The following is a 24,814-nucleotide window of genomic DNA, read 5'->3' as shown; positions in this document are numbered from 1 at the left end:
TTGAGTGAACGTTCGATTCTAGTGGTCTTAGAAGGCTACTCTTCCGAACATCGGGCGACAGATGCTCAGTTCCTAAGGGTTCTGTACTATCCGCAACCCTCTTTCTGCTGCATATATACAATATGTTTATTCCAAGTACCTTTGGGTATGCTAAAGACAGCTCAGTTGTGGACAGGCACTTCATCAATGCAAGGGTGAGTGGCGAAGAAATCTAGTCTAGTCGAGAGTCCATGGTTAGTCGTTTGAATTTGACACTTAAGGCAGTCTCTATTTGGGACGATGCCATTCTTGTCAAATTTAATGCTACCAAAACGCAGGCGTCTTTTCTCCACTAAACGGAGTCCCTTTCACCTGACTCCGACTTTTCGTGATACTCGTATATCCATACCGATAGCCGACCGTCTTCACCTACTTGGAATGGACCTGTCGTCCAATCTGAACTTCGGCAGATACATTGAATCCATGGTCAAAAATGCAGCCTAGAAGCTTGGCATCATTTCCAAGGTGAAGCGTTACTTTATACCGGGACAGCTTGGCACAGCTTAAGCAACTGCTTCAGCTGTGCCAAGCACAAGTCCGGTCGTGTATGGAGTACTGCTGCCATTTATGGGATGGCTCTGCTAAATACCAACTGGCAACCTTGGGTTCAGTAGATAAGCGTACTAAGAGGCTTACAGGTGACTGGGAATTAGTAGAGGCGAAGCTGCAGAGCCTTGAACACCACCGTAAAGTTGCCAGCTTATCGGTATTCTACAGGATATATCACGGAGAGAATGCGGTGGAATTGCATTGCAATTTGCAATTTGATTCCCCCTTCCCCTTTCTATCATCGGGAGACAAGATGTGGGCGAGGGTTCCATCCCTATGTTGTTGATATTCCCCGGATTCGCTCGAAGCGTTTCGCTTTCCACATTTGGATGGCAAACGGCTAGGGAGTGGAATTCCCCGCCTGCAGACTTGTTCCCTGAACGCTACAACTTGGACCTTTTCAAGACGAGAGTGAAGTGGCATTATTTAGGTCTGCATACTACATCTTCGGTCTCGTCGTCACTTTCCACCAGGTGAGATGGATGTCAAATACGCACTTACTTCTTATAAAAAAGAAAAAAGGAAAAAAATGTAATAAAATAATGAGTTGGTCAAAATATAAAAAAAAAAAGATCAAAAATGTTTTTGCCCCTAACAAAAACGAAAAAAAATTGTTTTCCTTTTACAATGTGATGTTAATGGTCATTTTAAAAATTACATTTTAGCGCGCATTTTAAGTATGTGAGAAAGTTTTACGCTCATAATTAATGAAAAACGCCCAGGACTGGTTAATCGTAAAGGTGTCGTATATCATTATAATAAAGCCAAACCACACATATTTTAAAAAGCCATCAAAAACTGTTACAGCTAGGTTAGGATGTGTTACCTCATCCAACATATTCATCCGACATATCCCTGTACAGATTTTTACTTGTTCTTTTGTGTCTGTTTCTGTTGTCTTTACAAATTTCTGACGACTTTGATAACGAAGAGATCATCAAAAGATCCCTTTGATCTGTATTTTATAAAAAAGATAAGACTTATTGTGAAAGGGAAATTCGAAAATTACCTGAAAGATGGCAAAAAAGTTAGTTAAATTTATTAATACATTTTAAATGTTTTTTATTTATATTATGGTATAAAAAATTATGCATATAAGAAAAATGGCTCACTGAAAGAGAACCCGGTAAAAATAATTCTTTTCTCAACTTGTTATAAAACAAATAAAATGTTATTAGAAAGTTAAACGAGGTCACTAATTTAAATTTCACATTTGATTTTACTGTATCTCATTATAAGAAAACAAAATTCGGAAAATGATCATTACGCCTGGATACTGGTCACTGGGAATGAGCTGTACTTACTCTATTTAAAACGGGTTTGGGTAAACGATGTACAATCAGCACGGACCAACTTAATTGTATAAATATTGGGCTCAGACGTAAGTCAACTTCGAGTGTGTCAAATTATATGTTGAAAATTTGTACTTCACATTAGTTTGTATAGCGTATATATCATATCAGTTCTTAGATCTTCTAAAGCTTTTACGGCATTACAAATTCAAATTAAATTTTACATTTGTCGTACCTTTGGTTTTTGAATCAGCCATTAATTGTACACGACACCACTAACATTTACTTTTTGAATTAGCATGTACCGTCATCCTAGCGCTACTTTATTGTTACTTCTGGTGTATTAAACGCAAGCAAAAACATATTTTCAGTATTATAACCTGAATATTGATTATCCTAGTTAGGACAATACATAATTACAGTAGTAATAGTAGCTACAAAGTGATGGTATAGATTGCGAAAATATTTAGGATCTAAAATTATAAAAACTGCTCTAACACTACGTCGAGTTCTTAGGTATTCGCAATTGTTGCTCATTGGGGATGAAACTATTTTTGGATATAAATCGAATATATTTGTTTTTTTTTTTTTCAACAAACCAACGTTTCGTAGTCATTTTGTCACATGGTCGCTATATGACTGCCGCATGGAACCCGTAAAATGCCCGCAACATTGGTTCGGCTCGTAACAAATATACGCGATTTAGAACCGAAAAACTAGAGTCATTTCTAACGTACCTTGTAATTTCTTCTAGCAGTTTGCACGGGTCGGCTGCATAGAACTTGACACCAAAGTAGAAGGTGTGAGAGTCAGAACCACGAAGTTGACGTTTCAGCTTTTTCCCCGCATCCAACCAGTGCTATGTAGAAAAACAAAAAAGTCCATTTCACTATTTGATAACTCACGCGTTTACCAGCAACCGATGCTTTCTGATGCGCAGAAAACAATATTAATAGAAACAATAATAACAAAGGAAAATACAAACACAACAATGAAATGAACAACAAAAACAACTACAAGAACTGTATTTTATTTTATTCAACTGAGTAATTGAGAATTATTGTTATATTACTAATATAAAGTGTATTGTTTGATTAGTGTTGATTAATACGCAAGTTTACTGACCAAAATATAAACTTATAATCTTTAATCTTTAGAGCAAAAACAACTAACAGCAACATCAACCCATTTATACATCCCTGTACTGGGCACGAGTCTACTCTCAGGCGAGGGTTTGGGCCATGAACATTTAGGTAAATCTTCTTCGACGTGTATCGTTTCATGACAATGTTTTTTGCTCATAGTAAATTTTAAATTAAATTTCAGGTATAAGTATCGAAAACCTTAGCAGTGTGACCTCGGATTCCAACTTTCAGACTCTACTTTATAGGCGATAGATCAAACCTTTAGGCTGCCACGGTTTTCTAGAGCAAAAAACTTGTAGACACATTTTTACTAATTGTTAAAACCAGTTAGTCCAAGAGCGAGTCTTAGTGACGGCTTAGAATTTTATAACAGGAAAGTCTACTTTTACTCGGGTCAAGACGTTTACATACTAGAAAACAAGAAAGTTAGCACTGCAAAATCGACGTTGTCAATTTTATTGCCGATTACATTCTAAACACTATCACGTCTGGCTCCCACAGTGGTTAGCACCCCCTACGCTTTTGACGTACCTCTTCCTTACTCCACCCGCATCAGTCTTCACACACGTTCGTTTATCCTTATTACTTTTGACTTGGCCTTCTTTAATGACTTCGAGTACTTTTTTGAGAAAAACGTTTATATTATTACAAACAATTTTGTAATTTTTACTAATTTTAATTTTTTTATGTAATATCAAGTGACGGGACGAACAAGTTATGCGCCTGATTGATGAAAGACCTAAGTAGAGTTCCTTTATTAACTGCCACTGAGGCCGAACGTCTGCCACGCAGAGAAGTCCCAGATTCGATTCCCGGGCCGGGAGAAATATTTGTATTGCCTACATTTGTTTCTCTCGAAAGTTTGGGTGTGTTTTGTGGTGTGTAGACACCCGTCTATGACACCCGCGGTACAGGGTTTCCCTAGTGCGAGGCTGTGAATGTATGTAAAAATATAGTAACACCGTCGTAAGCATGTACTATTAAATGCTGTAAAAGCCCCTATGCAAAAGCACACAGCACACTTTATTATTTCTTTTTAGTATTTTGAAGAACATGTAGAAGTTGGCCTGTGATGGTCTTCACTCTACCACTGGAGAAAAGTGCGAACTGAAGGCTAACCCTTTTAGCATACAATACTATTGGCTCTATGAAGAGGTCCCCGGTTCGAATCCCGGATCAATTTGGGGAAATTATTTTCTAATTTATTTTCTAAATTGGTTTTAGTTCGGGTGTTAAGCGTATTACTCTCGTTAATTTCGTTGCTAAGGTCCTCATAAGCACAGCGAGTTATCTAGTTTGACGTGGTTATTATTATTTAGTAGTATTAAGCACTTGATAATAGTTCATTACTCCATGTTAATACTCCAATAGCGCGCTATAATCCAGTGGGGATGAGGATTAAAATCTGTATGGCAAAATTTCAATTATTTTTTTAAAACCATCTTCGGTGGAAATGGTCTGGATTGAAGAGGACGGGCGAGCCTGGAATTGAAATATTTGTTGATGTAATATTGAACTGTATTGCTGCTCACATAGAGTATTATATTTTGTAACGGAAACAAAATTTCTCGCGCGAGCTCGCTAGTGTCCGCACGGTCTCGCGCTAGCTCGCGATGGCTATTACTACCGATCGCGAGATTGTGGGATACGTACGATTTCAGATTTAAAGAAGATGGCTTCATTTGATTCGTCTTCAGTTAATATATGGATTACATAGGGATATGTTGCTTCAGCCGCGTGTTTATCGCTAGGCGAACTGAACAACACTGAATCTATACTATACTATATGGTTATAGCGCGAGCTACTACGATAATTTTTGATGGAAATAGGCCGGCAAGTTTTCAATTCTCGTCTCGCCCCATCTCTTCTCGTTTTGCCGATTGAAAAGCACCTTAACACCCCCTAGCGGTAAAATGTTAAACTTATTATGCTCACTATTTTGGTAGTTTTGAACGAAGTGAAGCTATTCAAATAAACTTTTCTTACAGTTTGATTTTCCTGGTCAACGTATCGCAGTCCAAAGTACGCCGTCTCCAGCAGATCCAAATGTCTGAAGACCACATCCAAAAGCGCCTGCCCCGTGTTGTTGTCCTGTAAACAATAGCTCGTTAATGGAACCAGCAAATCAATAGTAATCATTATGACCATTAATTGAGCTGCTATTCAATGTTAATGTTTACACAAGGCATAATATTAGGAGAGTGTCGGGAATATAGGGAATAATAAATAATAAATAATATAGGGAATTGTGTCACAGAACGATTTTGATTACGCATAATGCACTTTGCGATACATATACTGTCTAATATACATATAAAAAGTGCAAATACTTTTAAAGGTTTGTTTCTTACGGCAAACAGGGAAAAAAATTAAATTCGACAATAATTTAATTTATAAATCATTTTTTTAAATTATATTTATTTTAAATTAATTAAAAATTTCTTTTACTTTAATTAAACTTCTTTTACTGTCAGTGCAGCTCGTATGTGGAATAAATTACCAGCTAGTATTCGTGACAGTCCATCGGTTGCAATATTCAAACGCAAATTATATGAGCACTTACTTTTACACTCAGAAGTTAATCGGTGAAATAAATACAGACTAATAATAATTTGTTTAGATTTTAGTATAAATATATATATATATATATATATATATATATATATATATATATATATATATATGGATATATTTATTTATGTAAAGTTTATGTAGGTATATATATTTTTTATTTATATTGTCTTCATTAATATTTATTTGTATTTAGAGGTATATTTCTTAAATTTATTGTACAATTTCATCCCGCTGACTTGCTTTATTCACCACGGCTAGGGTTGGCTGGAAGAGATCTCTTCTAGAGATAAGCTCACCTTTGTGTACAACCTTTCTAATATGTAATTATCCATGTAATTTATTTGTGCAATAAAGAATATTATTAAAAATTAATTTAATTCACGAAACAAAAGTAAATAAATACTTATATTTCCGAACTACATTTTTTCAACAATAAATCGCACTCATAGATTTAGTATTATGTACTAAATCTGTGGTCGCACTTAAATTACGATTGTCAAAATACTTATTTTTTCTTTTTCTTCGAAATTTCGTCATACGATCGCCAATAGTTTGTTTCCGAAAGCAGGTAATTTTTTTTTTCAATAAATTTTATACATGTTTTCCTTTTGCGATAAGCGTTTCAGTCACAGACAAGGTTTTGACTGCAAAATGAATACTTAATGAATACTTTACAACATAAAATGGAAATTTAGTAACGGATAATCCCCTTTCGTATTGAATGAGAGAAAAGAATCAGGGGACGAAATATGAGATATAAACTTGAACAATAATAATAACAAAGAACATGTTTATATATAGGAGAAACGTTATGATATACAACAGTGAAACTCTGTTGTATTTTTTGTTTTTGTGATTTCTCTGGGTTAACGATTAAAATGAAGATAGAATTTCGATATTTGTTCTAACTATTTTGTTTATTTTTATTATCACGTATTCAGTATCTGTTTCCACATTGTATAACAATAGTTCCGACAACGAGGTTATTATCGTAACAAAATGAAAAGAAAATATTACTCCAGCCTTTCAGAAAAACATGTTTGTTCTTATTAAATTTTCTAAGAGAAAATTACATCTTCGCCTAAGGCGTGTCAAAAGTATTTGTTAACGCGCCTTCAAAAGAATACCCTTTATCAATTCATTTTACTTAAGATTTTCTTTGAAATAAGTCTTTCATAAATCAAAACGTTGTTTAACAACGTAGAGTACCTATAATATAAAGTGATAAACTGTAAAATACATACAATTCCAAGAAAGTTTGTTAATTGTTTATTTATATTAATTTATGTTATCAAATATAGTAATAGAAGATAAAAAAAACTTTAATTTCCAATCAAGCTTATTGGTAAGGGCATAAAATATATGAGTTTATACACAAACGTGATAATTGTACGAAAAGATAGCCATGAACATTGGCGAGCAAATTAATCGCTCACGGAGGCAAAATAGTATCTCCATTAGCATTTCTCGATGCTTTCCACAATTAGGCTAATTCGCACGCGATAGCCAGAGCCCGGTAATACCAGTAGTCGACAGTGATGTTGTATTGGCACAATAATGAGTGGGTGCCGGCGGGCGCACCACAGCGCAGCTCTCACGCGCGTCTGATGGCCATAAATACTACCGCTTGCGTGCGTCTGCGCGTGACATGATAACTACACACTACTCGCTGCATCGGTATATTTCCAAAAACAATGACTACTATACAGAAAATTTGAAAATTTTTAAGGGATACTTTTTTTATAAGATATGTACTATTTTTTTTTTGTAAGATGTACATTTTCGACTAATTAATTACATTATGTAAAGAAACAGCTAATATAACTGTGTATAAAATGAATATTTGAATGAATGGGCGAACAAGATGTCCCTGGTGGTAACCGACACGCCTTTCAATAAAAGTTACTGTGCCATTCAGAGCTTTAAACCACGAGGCACTGCCACTGCGCCCGTCATCTTGAGACATAAGTTGACAAGTCCTATGTGCCTGTAGTTTCACCAGCACCCTTACTCTTCAGAAACCTGAACGCAATAGTGCTCAAATTACTGCTAGGCGGCAGAAATAGGTAGGTAAAGTAACTTATAACATTTAGGGGTACAGTGAAAGCACCTGCCTTAAATTGATTAAAATTCGAACGTTTATTGTATCACTAATTAATTCCAATTACCGCGTAGATATGCCTAAACGTAATCAGCCTGCAATTTGCAAGTTATACAGTCGCAGTTGATGATATACAAAGCAAGTGCTTAGGGTAAATTGCAATTGGTAAATGAGCGTGTGTCGAACCGAGAGTATCACTGTAAGTGTAGGTATATTAAATATGTCTGTACAGCCTCCACCGCTTGTGGGAAAATTGCGAAACAGTTCGTTGGGCTGAATAATAAATGATTTAATAACAGACCGCGTTTGCTCCCATCGGCGTATACGGCACGAAAAAATAACAAATGACTTCAAAATCTGGCGATGGTTGTATGTGCACGCGATCTCTCTTCTGTTCACGGCGCCGCACCGGTACGTCACACGACGTACCAGTATACCTATATATAGGTGTAACATGAATGATATAGTATTGGTCAGTAGTACTGTAATATAAAGTATATAATCTTAGCTTTTATTAGGAAGGTTGATCGCCGATGGAGCAGACTTGTTCTGAAATGGCGATCACGTTAAGGAAAACGTAGTGTGGGCCCTGCGGCAAGATGGACGGACGACCTGAGCAAGGTGGCCGGCAGTGGCTAGATGCGGGCGGCACAAGACCGGGAGAGTTCGCGTGTTCAAAGGGAGGCTTATGTCTAGCAGTGGATGTTTTTGTAAGCTGATAATGATGATGAATCTTAGTTTGAGATAATCCAAACTAAAAATTCTGAAGGTTCTGTTGTCTGACACCCTACTACATAATGTACAAACACAAAATGATAATAAATAATGTTGTCCTAATATCAATACACCAGATTTTCCAAAGAATCAGGTTATATAAAATACTAATTAAGATATTCGTAGCATGAGTAAAATAATGGTGATGTTACGCAGGAAAAAGGTACCGTCAATAAATAGAACAAGGCCCGGAGTGCACCTCGGCGTGCGGTAGACCGTGAAATGCTGTCGACTCAATTTACGCCGAGACACTACACGACAATGACAACCAGCACTAGGCTTGCTTTATAAATTGCTGAACAACTCCTTGCTGTCGCCTTCTCAGTATTTGAGTCAAATAAAACGTCGCTGAATGGTGAAAATTCAACATAACTCCATATGGCGACAATGTTGTCTCACACAGTACGAATAAAAAACTTCGTGTTATTTTGCATTTTCAGAGAATTTCTTCCATTACGATTCGAAGAAAATGGCGTAGACATTAGATGTAGATTAGAGTAATATTAAATAAATCAATGCTCTTATTTAACGGTCAACTCGTGCGGCAAGATCACTCGACCGGCTCATCTATAATCTTCTGTAATAAACGTAATAAGAGCACAAGCTCAACCAATTACTGGCCCCGGAATCTTTAAAATCGAAGATGAAGGCTCATCAGTTAACAGTCAATCTGAATTTCCTGTAAGGATTATACCCCTCGAATTTTTTTTTTAATTATACCAAGTGACGGGACGAACAAATCGTGGGCCCGCCGTTTATCCCGGGATGTGTTTGCGTCTTATTGCATTATATTTTCACAATTTTTCTAATTATTTAGTTCAAAGTTGCAATAGAATAGACGTCCAAAAGAAAACTATCAGCTTATATTATCTTTACTCGTCTGCGGTTGCTGAGTTGAGGAAAACTAAAACAAGTTGGTAAAATGATAAATCCAGCTATTTTGGTAATAGGGAAGAAGAAAAGTTTTCGGTAGATCCATTCAAGACAAATGTCCCTTTGTAGATAGAGAAACTGCGAGGAAAGGGCGCCGATTTATCTAAAATATCCATACCATTTCGCGGAAAACGTCGAACTCTCGTCGCCTCCACTTTACCTAAATTGGACGATTCTAGCCCTAATATATCTTGGGAATTTGTGTGACGAACAAGTTGCGGAGCTTACCAGAGCGGCAAACAAAGGCGGCGGGGACAAATTCCGTTGTTGTTTACGGTTATGACGCGGAGTTTGTAAGTATATCTGAATGAATGCGGATTCGTTCGAAGCCAGCGGACTTATACTCGTATGTTTTCAAGTTTGCGGGAATTTTCGAGATAATAGAGATTGTGTGTGAGGTCGACGGCGGCCATTATTCTCCGGCGAGCGCTAGCGTGGGTGTTAGTGGAAAAGATACTGCGCTGTTCTTTCAACAAGTTTCAACGAGGTTCCCTTTGCGGAATTAATTCAATATCAAGACGAAACTTCGATATTTAATAAACTGCCGTACATAATAGCGTCAATTTATATTTGTACAAAATTATTATAAACTGTCATTAATCGAATTTTCAATTTTTCTTGTATTAAAAAAAAAGTATGTGTCTAAACACAGGCAATACTTATCCAGTTAATTATATTATTTATAATTAATAATTGGGTAACTAAATTCGCAAACCCGATAATATTATTCAATCTCATCTTAACCCTCGAAATATCAACTGAGACCCCTAGAAACACAATTTGACTAACTTGAAATCTACAAAGCATAGACACATGTTTAAAACGGAACTAGCGTGAGTCGGTGTACCGGTACCGGTGGCAGAACTGCCCTTGTCCGGGCCGTGAAGCGGCGTCTCCTCACCGGTAAACTCTACCCATGTAGAAACGATCACACATTCACCGGGCGGCGACAATACCAGCCAAATAGAATTTAATATTCATAGAGTCGACGTACGATTCAGTGAATTCATCCGCACCTTAGACCCGAGCCTCGCATATATAAGACCTTCGAGCCCCTGGGTGTACTTCAAATAATTCGTCTCGGAATAGCTGCACTTCTAAAGTAAGGATTGAGAAAAAAAAAGGGAAACCCACACTTTTGTTCTACACTAGAAAAATGGAAAATTCCGTTAACAACTCGCTTGGAGAACTGCTACGGCAACTGAGGTTGATTTTGGTTATAATTCTTGATCGACGTCTCACAAGAAACATATCAAAAGTTATACTGAAAAAATATGTTGATATGTGCTCCTGTCATCCCCCTGTAGTTTACCTTTTTATAATACAGTTTAGCCTGTCTATGCATTACGACAACTCTTCTGATATAAAGTCATCTATCATTAATGTATCATATTTAAGGCTGTTTTCCCCTTCCACGATGCAACCACTCAAACGAGATCGCTTAACGGAATTTTTGCATACTGAGAAAGGAAATATAATAAAATAATAAAAAGTCGCCACTTTCTGTGAATAACCTACAGGTGAAATAAATGGATTCGTAATATGTACAGCTTAGTGTAAGCTTAGTAGTAGTATATTGGGAAATGTTTATGTATTCAACAGTGACACTTATGAATAATACCTGTATCTCATGCAGGAGTTCCCGTTCGTCGAGCAGTACGACTCGGCAAGCCAGCGTGCGCGTCGCGGGACACAGGCAGTCCATCATCCTGCCGACCGTGCCTCCTCACGCCTGTAAACAAACCAGATATTCATATTCACATTCTTTATTTGCAGGTCACATGATTATAAAAGAGGTGTTCTTAAGCTAATGTAGATACATGGCATGTAACACTGCAAAATGTTGAGGGCACGAAGTCCTTAATTATTTTTTTAATAAGTGCTCATTTGACCTCCATTTCACCTGATGGAAAGTGATGATGAGGTCGACGATGTAGCATGCACACCTAAATAATGCCTATTCACTCTCGCCTTGAAAAGGTCCAAGTTATAGTGTTCGGGGAATACGTCCACGGGCAGGGAACTCCACTCTCTAGCCGCTCTCCATATAATTACATTATAAAAATGAAAATCATAATTATTTAGTGACAAAAATAAATATAAATTTAAGTTATATCAACATTAAATAGAATTCAGTAACATTAAAGTCTCATTCCTAATATAATCGATAGTAATGGGTACGTAGTAATAGGTATAACCTGTGGGTAGAACTGTATACGAAAATTAAATAATTAAACATAACATTCACATTTTATAATTTTTTTTATATAAAGGTCATATTATATAACAATCATTTCATATATTGCCAATTTAGATAATTTTTACGTAGTATAATATCACTTTTCATAAATAATAAGTTTAAACCGCCATGGTACTTGTCTGTTCAATACTTGGAGTGTAATTTAAAAGCCGGAGGCGCGGAGGGAGAGTTGCTTTCCTTAATATAGTTCACAATGCTGAATTTTCATTTCAACAAAATTATTATTGTTAGATACTGGATTACTCGGTGGTTTAAATAAAATAAACGTAATTTATATAGGTCAAATCCTGGTTGCAGCTCCCATTCAGTAGGTTAGTTTAGGTTAGAACATGAAAATGCAGCACGAGCTGAGCGAGCGGAGAGAGCGTAGCGAGCGTACCGCGGCAGCGGCCGGCGAGTGCCAGAAACGAAGTTGTTTGTGTTTCCAAACGTGTTTTCAGGCCAAATTATAATTAGTATAACATTAGTTATAGGAATCGTTTTTCGGAAATAATCCTATTTGTAGATGAAATGAAATTTAGATAAAATGACGATATGTTAACTATGGTTTATAACTTATGATCGTTATAAAAAATTTAATTATAGAATGTAAGTTTATATTAAACGTTCGTTATATGAAGCGAATTACTATATTAAATAAGTTTATAAAGGAAGTAAAATTATACCAATTGAGCGTTACGTGAATAATATTTATAATAATACGATACACACACCCAATAGTAATATGTGTATCGTTTATGGTTTACGTGATTTATTGCAAGTCAATAAATTAAGCACAAAGTAAGCTAAGTAGTAAATTTAAATGCCGCAATTTATTCAGTAAAGTTGATCCTCAGACTTCCAATTTATCTAGACTAGGTGCATTAAGCTACCTGCCTCCAAATTATGTAGTTTCGTCTTCACTCACGAGCTCTCTTCCGGTCTGCCTCAATTATGCAGGTATCCTAAAATGAGGTAGGTAACCTTTATATTCTACCCACAAAGCGTGAAGTTGTTTGAAGTCAATTACGAAGTTATTTGCAGTCAGACTCAATAGTAAAATCATTAAAGGGTTGGTGGAAACCAAATATATCCTCGTTAAAAGTTAGACGGGAGAGAGCGAAAATCGAGTCTGTTTTAACAATTTTATTTTAATTAGCAACAGAGCGCTCCCCTATAGGCGGATTCGAGTTCGGCAAAACTTTTCATTCAGAGCTCGGAATCTGCAAAATATTTTGAGTACATTCGGGCTTTCCATTTTAATTCTTTCAATAGGTGATGCCACTTATTTAGTTCGAATGAATGTTACGAATTTAGTTATTTTACTTGTATGTCAGCTGAAATAAAATAATATTATTTGCGGAAAATAAAAATCTCACATAACATATACAAATCACAATTTCATATTTGTTGCAGATGCCGCTCTTCTGTACCGTCCAACTTGCGGGGTGAGATAAATTTTCCCACACTGTCCACTTTTCGACTCGACCAAGGGCCCTCAGGGCATGGACTCGATGACTTTTAATTTTCACTGTTTCCCAATACGCCCCGCCTTTTGTTTCGTTGTATTGTTGTGATTTTCGAATCGGCCGAAAACAATTGACGGCTGCAATGTTGCATTTTTCACAATGTTTGCTCATTTTAATTGAAAAATTAATCAACACACAGGGAACATAATAGGACATAAAAAGCTTTTGGCGTTTATTGTAAATTTCCATTAAAATTAAATGTAACTTCCAGCGCATAGCTGGCATAACAACGGCTTTTCGAATTAATCGAAATACGGTAGTAAGACGCCATATTTATAAACAATCCAGGATTAAAAGAAATGACACGCAATGAAAAGTAAATACCGGCATAAAACATTGTTAATGCGCCGCATTGCAAAACTTCTAACAATCAGAGCGACCACGAACTTTTAGGAACAAACAACGTTGATGGCAATGCGAACCATTAATCCAAACGATCCCGGCAGAGATTAGTGCTTCAGCTATTGACCCCTACCCCGCACCTCCGTGTCCACACGTAGATAACATTTACCCGCCATTGTCTGCAGAAAGCAAAAAGAGGAGCCGCGATTGACATTCGAGTCCCTGACGTGATCGGGACGAGCTGGGACCCACTCCCTCTTGCAACTTTTTTCCTTTTGTTAGTTTCAGATGATGCACACAAGAGGGAAAATTACGGATATAGTAGTCGGTATCGGTATAATATACTCACAAGCTACCTGCGATAGCATCTTAATTTCTGTGAATTTATCGCTCCTTTTCTCACGTACAAACTTTTCCCATGTTCATCAAGACTAAGATAATGAAACGGTACCTATAATGACTTATTTTATCATCGTTTACGTTTCTTCATTATGACTCGTAAAACGCTCGAGTTACTATAATAGTGATGACAAGAACCGTAAGATACGCAGATAATAGAAACTAATAATATTGTTTTCCAACAACTGCACTAATAATTATCTAAAAAAGGTGTCAGTAATGTATTACTTTCATGTCGTTTTATAATTTAGTCATCACACTTTGAAGTATAAAAACATATTACAAAAATATCACAATGGATAGAAGCATTCTAGGAACACCTTTTGACTGCCATTCGAGGAACCAGCTAGACTGTCGGCAATTACCATGTTGTTAGTGGCGAGACTACTGGTTGATTTACACTTGCATTCGGATCGTGTAGTCATTTTGTGGTTTTGAACGGATTATGGCGGGCCTTCGGATACAGCTGGTGCACTCCATAAAATATAAGTCAGAGACCTTATTAGTCGCCGAAGTCTAATTCACAGCATAAAAAAGATCAAATGGACACGGAGAAATGGCAATGTAATATCTTTCATTTTTCAAGAAAAGTTTTAAAATAAACTTGATTTGGAAAAATGCCAAAATGAAAAATTCAACATGGAGATATTTCTATGGAATAAATCGTATGGTTATTACAGTCGTATATATGAGAATTGTGGAGGCAAACGGACGCTGGCACATGCCTGCGCGCGCGCTACATGCATAATGATAGAGACGCGTGATCGATACCGCGACACTAAAATCGACTGTTTTAAATGTTGCAATTTGTCTTCCCCAGGTGTGTATTTAATACGTTTAATATTTATAACTGTTTATTTTTGTTTGAAATGTAACTATTAGTTTTATATTATTATAGGTTTTGTATCTACAGGAAATGAAAATAGTTTGATATACAACTGTCTAGGATTACGCAATTAGTTTTAGAAACAAGAAGATAATAAATATTTGTATCGCCATCCGTTTGATCAACGAAACGTGAGTATTGCATGACTGCACCGTTTTAACTAAGTGATAAGATGCACCGAAATTACTTTCAGCGTGAATTTTCAGTTCGTTGGCTATTATTTACAACGTAAATTACAAATTGTACTCCATCTTCCCAGTTACTGAAATTTGATTATTTTTTGTAGATTACAAACCTTGCATATTATTCAAACTGTATGGAAACTCATATTTAAATTTAAAGGAGTAAAACGCATCCCTAATTCATTGATGCCTGACATTGTAAGACCTCACGGGCATGACGTTCGTTCCTTCTTCGAACCTGCAAGATGTAGAATGCCCTCCTTTCTGAAGTATTTCCTTTGCGTTATGACATAGCGATGCCTTACTTTCTCAAAACTCATATCTTATAAAGAGTGATTATTCAGGAGATGGCAAAAATTTCAATTTATTTATAATTTCTTATCAAGGGTTTGGATGCATTACTTTACGAGTAAGTAAAAGCCAGTGTGTGATATATAAAGGAAATGTGACGTGAAATCAGCCTGCAAAATTTGTATATACAATTACATTTCAGTAACTTTGTGCTTTAACGTACGAGTTTGAGAAAGTAAGGCGACGATAGGGTTCTTCGTAAAGCGTGTCAATAGGGTTCTCAAAGGCTGGCAACGAATAGGCAGCTCATCTGATATTACAGATGTCCATGGGTGATGATGACTACGTCTTTTGACCTACCAACAATTACGTCTCATCAAGTGGCCCGTCTGTTCGTCTATCTACTACTTTACTTTTTTTTTTAAATCCTACCAATTTACGACTTGAGTCATAACAATGATGCGAAATCCGATTGTTCAAAGTTTTTAATTTGATAGAAACTATAATGTAGCAACGTATATATAATAACCAATTATGTCTTTAGTCGTAAATCTTTTTGTAAAAAATGTTACTTACTTTTGCTTGAATCGCAAAATTAGTTTGGCGCAATACGTTTTCCTATTAAGTGAAATGAGCCAAAACGAATTTTATACGAACATGCCAGACCGTTCGTGAGCTGCATGCGCGATTTTTGTACACACGAACTATATACAAATTAAACATGGTAATTGTTTTAGGCACAATGAAATTGTGAAGGTCTACATGGCAGTTTCGTTTTTTTTAAATGTGTTAAGAAAAAAAAAATTGTATGTCCAATGTTAACACAACAGTCGAATGCAAAATTGTACCGATTCGCAGTTCTGAGTCTTTCTGTTTCGATTTGGTAAAAAAGAAGTAAGTAATAATTGTCATAAAATTTACAATAGAGTAAGACTGGCAAGTCTTACTCTATTGTAAATTTATTCCTAATAATAAAGTTATCCCTAATAAACCTAAAAACCTAAAATAAACAAAATTATCCCTAATAATAAAGTTTATTATTAGGAATAAAATGTATAAGGATTTTTTTTTTGTCCATAACAATATAAAAGAATTTAAACTAATTTCAGTGTCTATGACTATAATAATAATATACATAGAATTTCTGTTATACTAATTATATTAATTTAATGTAAACTCGTGACAACTAATTTTTCGCATGCCTGTCTTATTTTCGGGTAAACATGTTTGTACCTACTTAAATATTTGTTATCTCTTGACCACCATGTTTTTATGAATAAAAACAACAATTTTTTCAAACAAAATCAAAAGTTTTTACGAACAAATAAATGATTTGATTTGATAAAATAAATGGATTAATCCATTATGGACCATCATACTAATACCATAAGAACAACTAAATTTAAAAAAAATATTTCCACATTTATATTGTAATCTCGTTTAATAAATGATGCAATATAGAGGCCGTATCTTACCGGACGGACATAAAGTTTGAGAGAAACCGCACTTTTTGTGCTTCAGGTCCGTTAAACCAGCGCATTGATCACTATAGCTCGCATAGCGGCTTCACCTGGATGTGATTGGCTAAATGAGAAAAGTTAACGTTCGGAAATTTAATATGCATAGGAGCTCATAGTGCTTCTTTAAGAAACCTGTTCCAGGTCTAAGTTGCATGCACTTAACACGATACACATAAGTAGGTATAGCTCTGGCTTTGGCGTGGCTCTGCTACATATCAACTGGCCACTTTGGATTCAATTGACAACCGTGCCAAAAGGTTTATAGGTGACTCGGAATTAGTGGAAGTGAAGCTGTAGAGCCTTAAACGCCACCGTAAAGTTGCCTGCTTATCGGTATTTTACAGGATATATCACGGAGAATGTGCGATGGACTTACACGATTAAATTCTGCCTTCCCTTTTCCATCACCGGGGGACTACGCATAGGCTTGGGTTCCACCCCTATGTTGTGGATATTCCAAAGATTCGCACGAAGCGTTACGCTTCCACATTTATATGCTATTATTAACTGCTATGGAGTGGAATTTCCTGCCTGTAGACTTGTTCCCTGAACGTCAAAACTTGGGCTTTTTCAAGGCGAGAGTTAATACGCATTATTTAGGTATAGCGTGCTCCATCGTTGGCCTCATCGTCACTTTCCATCAGGTAACATGGAAGTCAAATTCGTACTTATATTTTATAAAAAAAGGTTTTAATTAATTATTATTATTTAATTTTAATTCAATTAAAATAATATTTTATTATATATATACCACGCAAAATAGGCGCCTGGTCGTCGAGTTGTGGACAACAGTCCTTTCTACCTTACCATGACATATATATATATATATATTTTTTTCTTTTTCTTTTTTGGCCTGACATATATATTATTATTACTATTTTTGCAATGTTTTTATATCTATTTCGTTCGATATAGATATATCTCATGATTTTTTCATGGTGCTTTTCTCAAACAATGTGAGGAAATTATGAAAGACTGGAGAGAGGAAGATGTATATTTAGAAAAAGAAAAAATATTTATTAATGTTAAAAGTAATATTAGATATTTGGCTAACATTGCCTCTTATACCAATACAAGCCATTACTGTATTTTTGTTATCGCTCTTCTGATTAAAGCACATTTTCGCGACACAAATACAAAAAAGCCGAAAAAACAGAAAAGAATACCAAAGGACTTTAATTTATTTTACCGCCGTTTTTATAAGAAAGTAAGCGGTACAGGTAGGTATTTTTAATTCTCACAATAATGAACACTGGACAGATGGCTGTATAAGTTTTTCTTTTGCCTGTTTATATAGTTCATTGTTACAATATTTCCGAGCATGTTTGAGGAAAAGTTATTTTCAATTCTAGGTTGGACATTGCCAAGCACCTTATATATCAAGCACACAGGCTGTATTATATCCTTGAAATAAGGTTAACATATGACTTGGATCCGAGTAGTCGGTTGGAGCCACGCCAAAAAACGGACTTGTGAATTGCTCACGAATGATATAACCTCGGGGACACAGTTTAAAATAAGAGAGTGTTGTTGAAAGCAATTTTGAAGTCGCACAGTGTAAAGAAGTTTTCCATATAAAGGCAATAAATATATAATTACAGAACCTCACAAAGGCTTGAGTTAAACGAGGCTGACTCAGAACTAATCTGTTCGAAGTTCGAATCTCTCAACCGCCACTACAACGATGAAGTTTTGAGTATTTTTTCTTTTTTCATAAATTAGTAGGTACATTTATTATTATGAGTGATTTCTTGAGCCTCAAATTACGGCAGGTAGCCTGCGGGCGCTGTAGGCCGCCGGGCCGCAGTAATCAGTGGACTACCCATATGAAGACTCACCTCTGTACACCTCTACTCCGGAACCCGCCCACCGTTTAACATTTTTCGACTCGCATGGGAATAAAAGCTAGCTCGTGATATTGTTTATTATAGAGCAGGGAGCTTAGTAATTATACTGTCATTATTATTTTTGAGTTAGTCGAACCGATCCGAAGACGCTATTGTTGTCTTATTGCATAACCTATGGGTCAATGGCTTATTCAAGCATACTCTTTTGTCTTTAATACTACTACGTTACTATGTTACTATATTAGTAATTAATAATAACGCACATAGTCAACATAACGCAGTAGGGAACCCCTATGTCGCGGGTGCCATGGACACAAACATAGACAACCACGAATTACACCCAAACTCACGAGAGAAATAAACGTAGGCCATATAAATATTTCTCCCGGCCCGGGAATCGAACCTAGGACCTCTGAGTGGCAGTACGGCATGGTAACCGATCGGCCACTTAGGTAATTATATTATTAATAACATATTGGTAACGCATTTGACAATAGAAAATAAAACATACACTACAGATACTCCGGGAACATCATATTGTGCACCACTTTCATATTCCTTGCATAATCTCAGAAACCATAGGATGTGGAAAGAACTAAAGTTACTTTTAGCGCGTTAAATTTCAGATTTAATTAAAAACTTGAACTTATCACATAAGGATCACAGCGACGCTTAGTCGGGCTCCGAGTTCGGGGCCATTAAATAGGATTTTAATAATGCCCCCTCACGTCGAGCGCATTTAGATAATAAGGCCGTGCATGGGAAGTCAGGACACCTCTATCTTTATGAAAGTTATTCTACGGACTTTTGATATTCAGTCGTGTAAACTGTAATCTCAATTGAAATATTAGCTATCTTTGCATCTGTTTAGTTTCTGTGAATAGCTTCAATTTATATCTATATTATTTCTTTTGGCACCATCTCGATCTTTCTTCCAATATTGAAATGTTAATAAGTGTAGTTTAGCATGAAATGGATTACTGACAATTTGGTTCTGATTTGAAGCTTTTATATATACTTTGTGCCCTTGGAATAATATAGCGACATATATATCAAATATACCAAATATATATATCAAAAGCGCTTATATCACATCGATACCTCCAATGAACCTCCAGTGTGGCCTTATTACACCAAGACTGCATCTAAAATAGGGCTTTAATTGTGGCTGATCCTAGCGATGAACTAAAGATGGATATATTTGATTGTAATATTAAAAGATTTCGCAATCGAATCTACAAGCACCACAATTTCTCTCTTTTTTCATAGTTATAGCCATAGTAATTCTATTTTATTTAAGGTTACACTTTTATTATGCCTAAGTACGTTTTAATTATTATATATTAAATTGTTCACTCGTGATTGGTCCTGCTGTCATGTTTATATTCTAGACTAGAACTAGCTGTAATGTTTAGGCTTTTCTTAAGGAGTGTATGTAAACTGTTTTGTACACCTAATAAATAAATAAACTTCAAATGTTTCAACTGTACTTAATAAGGTTCATGTTACTCGTACATTGTAATACATTATTTACTTTTAGATATTTTCCCGTTTGTCGTCCTTGACGATTAGAAGTCTCTAAGCATTTAAAGCGACTTTAGCGATTAACATATTCATCACATTCAGGCGCGCGTACACTTGTGAGCGAGCAACTAACGAAGAACCCCCTCCAAAACTTTATTTTGTGCTCACCGCACTCGCTTTGTGAATTAAAATCGGCGTACCTTACGCACTAAAACGCTCCTTAGTGAATCGAGATCGCTGCAAATTCGTCTAAATTTCCGCTACAATGAGCGAACGATAGGCGTCATTCCGTCGACTGTGCGCTACGCAGCCGCCCGCATAACGAGAGGTTAAATTAAATAACAACTAAACTTTGAGAACCCCTGGAGTATAGGGTGGAACACCACGCTACAACGTGAGTTGTTTCAGTTGTATTACATCGATTCCTATTGAAAGTTTCTAACCGCAAAGCTGTGCCATACAAACTTCTTCAATACCATAAGCTTACAGATTGCTACTGTCTGCCTTCTCAGAGAAATGTGAAACATGGAAGTTACTGTGATTTAAAGCATACAACTGAATATTCTACACTTCTTTCACACATCTATGACAGAATGGAGTACCGCTGCAAACTTTTATACACTAGTTCCCATCTCCCGGAGCGTTCGAATATGACAATGGCTTTACTCCAAAAATGTCACCCATTCCATATAGACGATTATTGGGACGGCAGAGCGCTTTGACGGATACGATTCAATCTGGTAATCGGAAATGGGCATTGTGTAACAAAGGCGCTATTGTACTCGGGCTCCGCGCCGCGTGTCCTCGAATATTCATACTGGACTGATGATACAGCGCGCATACAGATTCCGACATGTCCACCAGACCGTCACACGATACTGTATTACGTGGATACATACCAGAATACTAAATTAGCTTATAATGTAGGCTTAAACACAAAAATTACAGTTGAAATATTACTTACTATTTATATTCTTATTAGAAAGTACAACAAAGTATGTGACTCAAAGGAATTCATAATCAACTCATTGAATACAAATATTTAGCATAAAACTTATCTACCTACACATCTTTTTATACTTCTATTAATTTCGATTCCACGTTGACTGAATTTCAATGAATTTTCTGCTTTCACAAGGCGCTGAAATATGCGCATTGATTTTTAGGCTCTTAAAATTTTAAGGGACTTATTGTATTGAATGTCGAAATGAAGATGCTGAAGATATCTTTGTGTTTGAATCGGAGGACAAAAGAAGCAAAGAAAGATTTGAAGAGGGTGCCTTCCGAGTGGACCGCGATTTACAAATTTCTATTGGGGACAAGAGGCCACTTGACCCTCTCGATGAAGGTGGTCGTATCGCTCCCAACTTTCACTGTGATTTAAGATGTGGCACATTCAATAAAGGTTTATCCATCAGTTCACAATAAGCCGACTAGATTTAGATATGCCTGGTGATCTAAGGAAAATATGTCAATAGGCATGATTCATAATTTCTGAAATAATTGAATGTTAATATATTAAACTATGGTAAAGAATTCCAGGTATCATAAGTAATCCTACTTAGGTAAAGTAAGGTTTTATTTCCAACGAAAATAACAATATTTTATTTATTCTATTTAGTGAATTCTTTAAATTTCTTTAACCGACTTTAACAAAGGAGTAGGTACTCAATTCGACTGTATGTTTTTTTTGTACGTATGTTGCGCGATAACTCCGGTATTTGTGAACCGATTTTCATGATTCTTTTTTTGTTGGAAAGTGGGTACTTCCATAGTGGTCCCATTTCATTTTGAATAAAATCATCCATCTCTAAAGGTGGCTGTTCACGCAAGAAGATTCATTTTTATAAATAGCTCCTAGATTTTACTTAAGGAGTAATTATTTTAATGGTTGATTTTGCTATTTCTCCAATTCAAGGCGTTTTTCTCTCAATATACTTTGAGTAGTGAGAACCGATTTTATTATGTCCAGTGTCAAGTCCTGTATAGTGGATAGAGCTAGGGGATATTTCAATAAAAGAGATCTAGATAGATCGAACTAGGGGATATTTCAATAAAACTTAGCAAATAGACGTAATTTCACGTACTTTTGAGGTCGGTTTTTTTAGTACTCTGTACTGAGATTATAATAATTGATAATTGTTTCCTCCACTATGATAACCAATACCCTATTCATAAAAAATAAAAAATACGTATTATAACAAAAGAATTAAATTTTGCACATTCTTCGTACATAATAAAAATAAAAACCATATAGATACGTATATCACATCCATTATCCACATCTTATTAATGAAAAACCGTTTCATGGCACCAATATCGTATATGTTATCTTGGAGTCATTTTCGTATCATGATGAACATAGATACAGATCCAATCCGAATCATACAAGGCGACTTCTTTGCAAGCAAAAAATATCTAACGCGACTTGAGACATTTCTCAAAATCTATCTAATATATCTTTCAGACGATGATGAGTCGAATGATTTTCAAAAATAAAGGAGGACAATGTCGGTTTCAACGAAGTAGTTTATGAAAAAGAGCGGCTAATAAATGAGTTTGACTTTGTTATCACTGACAACGTCAGTTTGGGAGCAAAAAATATGGCAGTCTCTTGGGAGACTACGGAAAGCGGGAGACCTACAAACGAAAAGGCTCTTACATTTTATTGACACAGATATACCATGCACAGGCGCCAATCGTATTTACGTATCGTATATACGGAGAGTTTGTTGTGGTTGCTAATTAAATGGGAACATTTCAACTTCAAATAAATAATCAACTAGATCTGGAAACTTGTTAAGACAATCAAGTATCTAGTATGCAGAGAGAACTCGTTAATACTAGGTACACAAGATTAGTATTCGGACAGCACTACATTTCGGTTGATGTACATGCTAGCAAAGTTTTGAAACTGCTATTAATCTAATGAAATTGCAGACGTTTCATTTTCGCTTTAGTAAGAATAAGAGATCTCGGGTATATAAAAGAACAGGTTCTTTTAGTCTATTGGATAACTTAAGTTCCGTAAACATTGAATTAGATTGCCAAGGTGAGGTGAGTGCGATTGGATGCACGACGCGCGGCCATTCAACTCCAGCGCCAGCGTTCGCGCGCATCGAACCACTGCTCTACCTTCTGAGCCTCTGATACTACCATAATCAAACAAAATTTACTTGTCCTCAATGTAAGTAATACCCTAGAGTTGAGCTCTTGTGTAAATTAAAAACGACATATTATTAATGAACTTATAAGAAAAAGAAACGCGAGATTTCCAGGTAACAATCTCGCTCCGATTCACACAACACTAATTATAATAATTAACCCGTTATCTATAACTTCGTATTCTCGGGCGGGTCACAAAAAAATAATATTATTGTGAGAGCCATTTGGACTGCTTACAGGTAACTTGAAGAATAAAACTGAGTTTTATTTATCACCAACGAAATCCATGCGGGTTCTTAGTTAGTACGTCGTCAGTAAGTAAGACAATTTTTGCACTTAAATTGTACTTAACGACATGACCGCACGGGACGGTATTCGCACCGAACACTTCACGACACTTTTAAGTCCACATCCTATCTGAAACTTTGGTAAAAGTGTTACGTTAATAAAACTTATCACGGAAAGAGAGCACAACAAGTGTTAATAAACAATGGGGTGAATTCGCGAGCGCGTGTAACTTGGCGGGGGCATCAATGCCACCTGTCACTACGGCCAACACGTCTCTACTGCCGGCGGCTGCCGGTCCCGCAGACAACTCTCTAACCTCGCCACACTAACACAAGCCCTCACTCATTCAGGATTCATACCAACTTGAGTTTTACATCGCTACTGACTGGTATGTGAGTGATCCAACTATGGATACTAACTTAGCAATGTACAACAAATTTCTGAAGGCGTCGAACCAAAACTTGTTTTTGCTCTATATTGGAGGTTCAAAAAGCTCGTTTCGGAGTTTGTAGCGATGGTAGAGCTGTCTGGTGACGAACTGATGAATCTCGTATACCGCCATCTACCACAGACGAATAGAACTACGTACAAAAAGTGCAACACTGACTTCTACAGCGTCGACCTCAGAAAATAGTTCTATGCACTTTTAAAAGAGGGCGTCATATAAAAAAATACGAGAATGTTATTGAGGAATAGTTCACCTACAATCTCTACTATTATCTTAGTTCTGCCCTTATCCTGACTGGTATTTTATTATGAAATAAATAAAAATGTTTTTCTTTGATAAATGAATATTTATTTTTGCGCATATATTATTTGGCTGATACTGCTTACGTCACCTCATATAGCAACCTCAATAATAATAATAATATGTGACAAAATTCAAAAATAACATATTTGCTAAACTAATCAATAAATTACGAAATATAACTAGAATTTTGTCGTGTCGTGTCGTGTTGTGATTATGTCAGTTTTCAAAAAAATAATCATTTTTTAATTACGTTACTTTGTTATTGAGGGTAAGATATAGAAAGTTACTGACAAATTTTATTAATTTTTTAACCGACTTCAAAAAAGGAGGAGGTTCTCAATTCGACTGTACGTTCTTTCTTTTTCTTTTTTTGCATGTATGTTACGCGATAACTCCGGTATTTGTGAACCGATTTTCATGATTCTTTTTTTGTTGGAAAGGGG

The 24,814-nt window shown here is 36.0% G+C and overlaps 1 protein-coding gene across 4 annotated transcripts in view; it reads right to left on the bottom strand.

Moving 5' to 3' along the window:
• LOC113230302 (band 4.1-like protein 4) overlaps nt 1-23,880 on the bottom strand; it is a 51,674-nt gene extending 27,794 nt beyond the window's left edge. For all 4 annotated transcript variants that reach the window (XM_026464176.1, XM_026464174.1, XM_026464173.1 and 1 more), the window contains exons 1-4: nt 23,570-23,880; nt 11,030-11,140; nt 5,013-5,117; nt 2,618-2,739 (exon numbers count right to left, since the gene is read on the bottom strand). In XM_026464176.1, coding sequence (XP_026319961.1) covers nt 2,618-2,739; nt 5,013-5,117; nt 11,030-11,116 — 314 coding nt within the window. In that variant the 5' untranslated portion in view covers nt 11,117-11,140; nt 23,570-23,880. The remainder of the gene's footprint in view (nt 1-2,617; nt 2,740-5,012; nt 5,118-11,029; nt 11,141-23,569) is intronic.
• Between the last annotated feature and the right edge of the window lie 934 nt (nt 23,881-24,814).

This window comes from Hyposmocoma kahamanoa, unplaced genomic scaffold (genome assembly GCF_003589595.1).
Source record: "Hyposmocoma kahamanoa isolate Upper Pololo Valley unplaced genomic scaffold, ASM358959v1 63, whole genome shotgun sequence".
In the NCBI taxonomy this organism is placed as follows: Eukaryota; Metazoa; Arthropoda; class Insecta; order Lepidoptera; family Cosmopterigidae; genus Hyposmocoma; species Hyposmocoma kahamanoa.
This window is presented reverse-complemented; position numbering and strand designations above follow the sequence as displayed.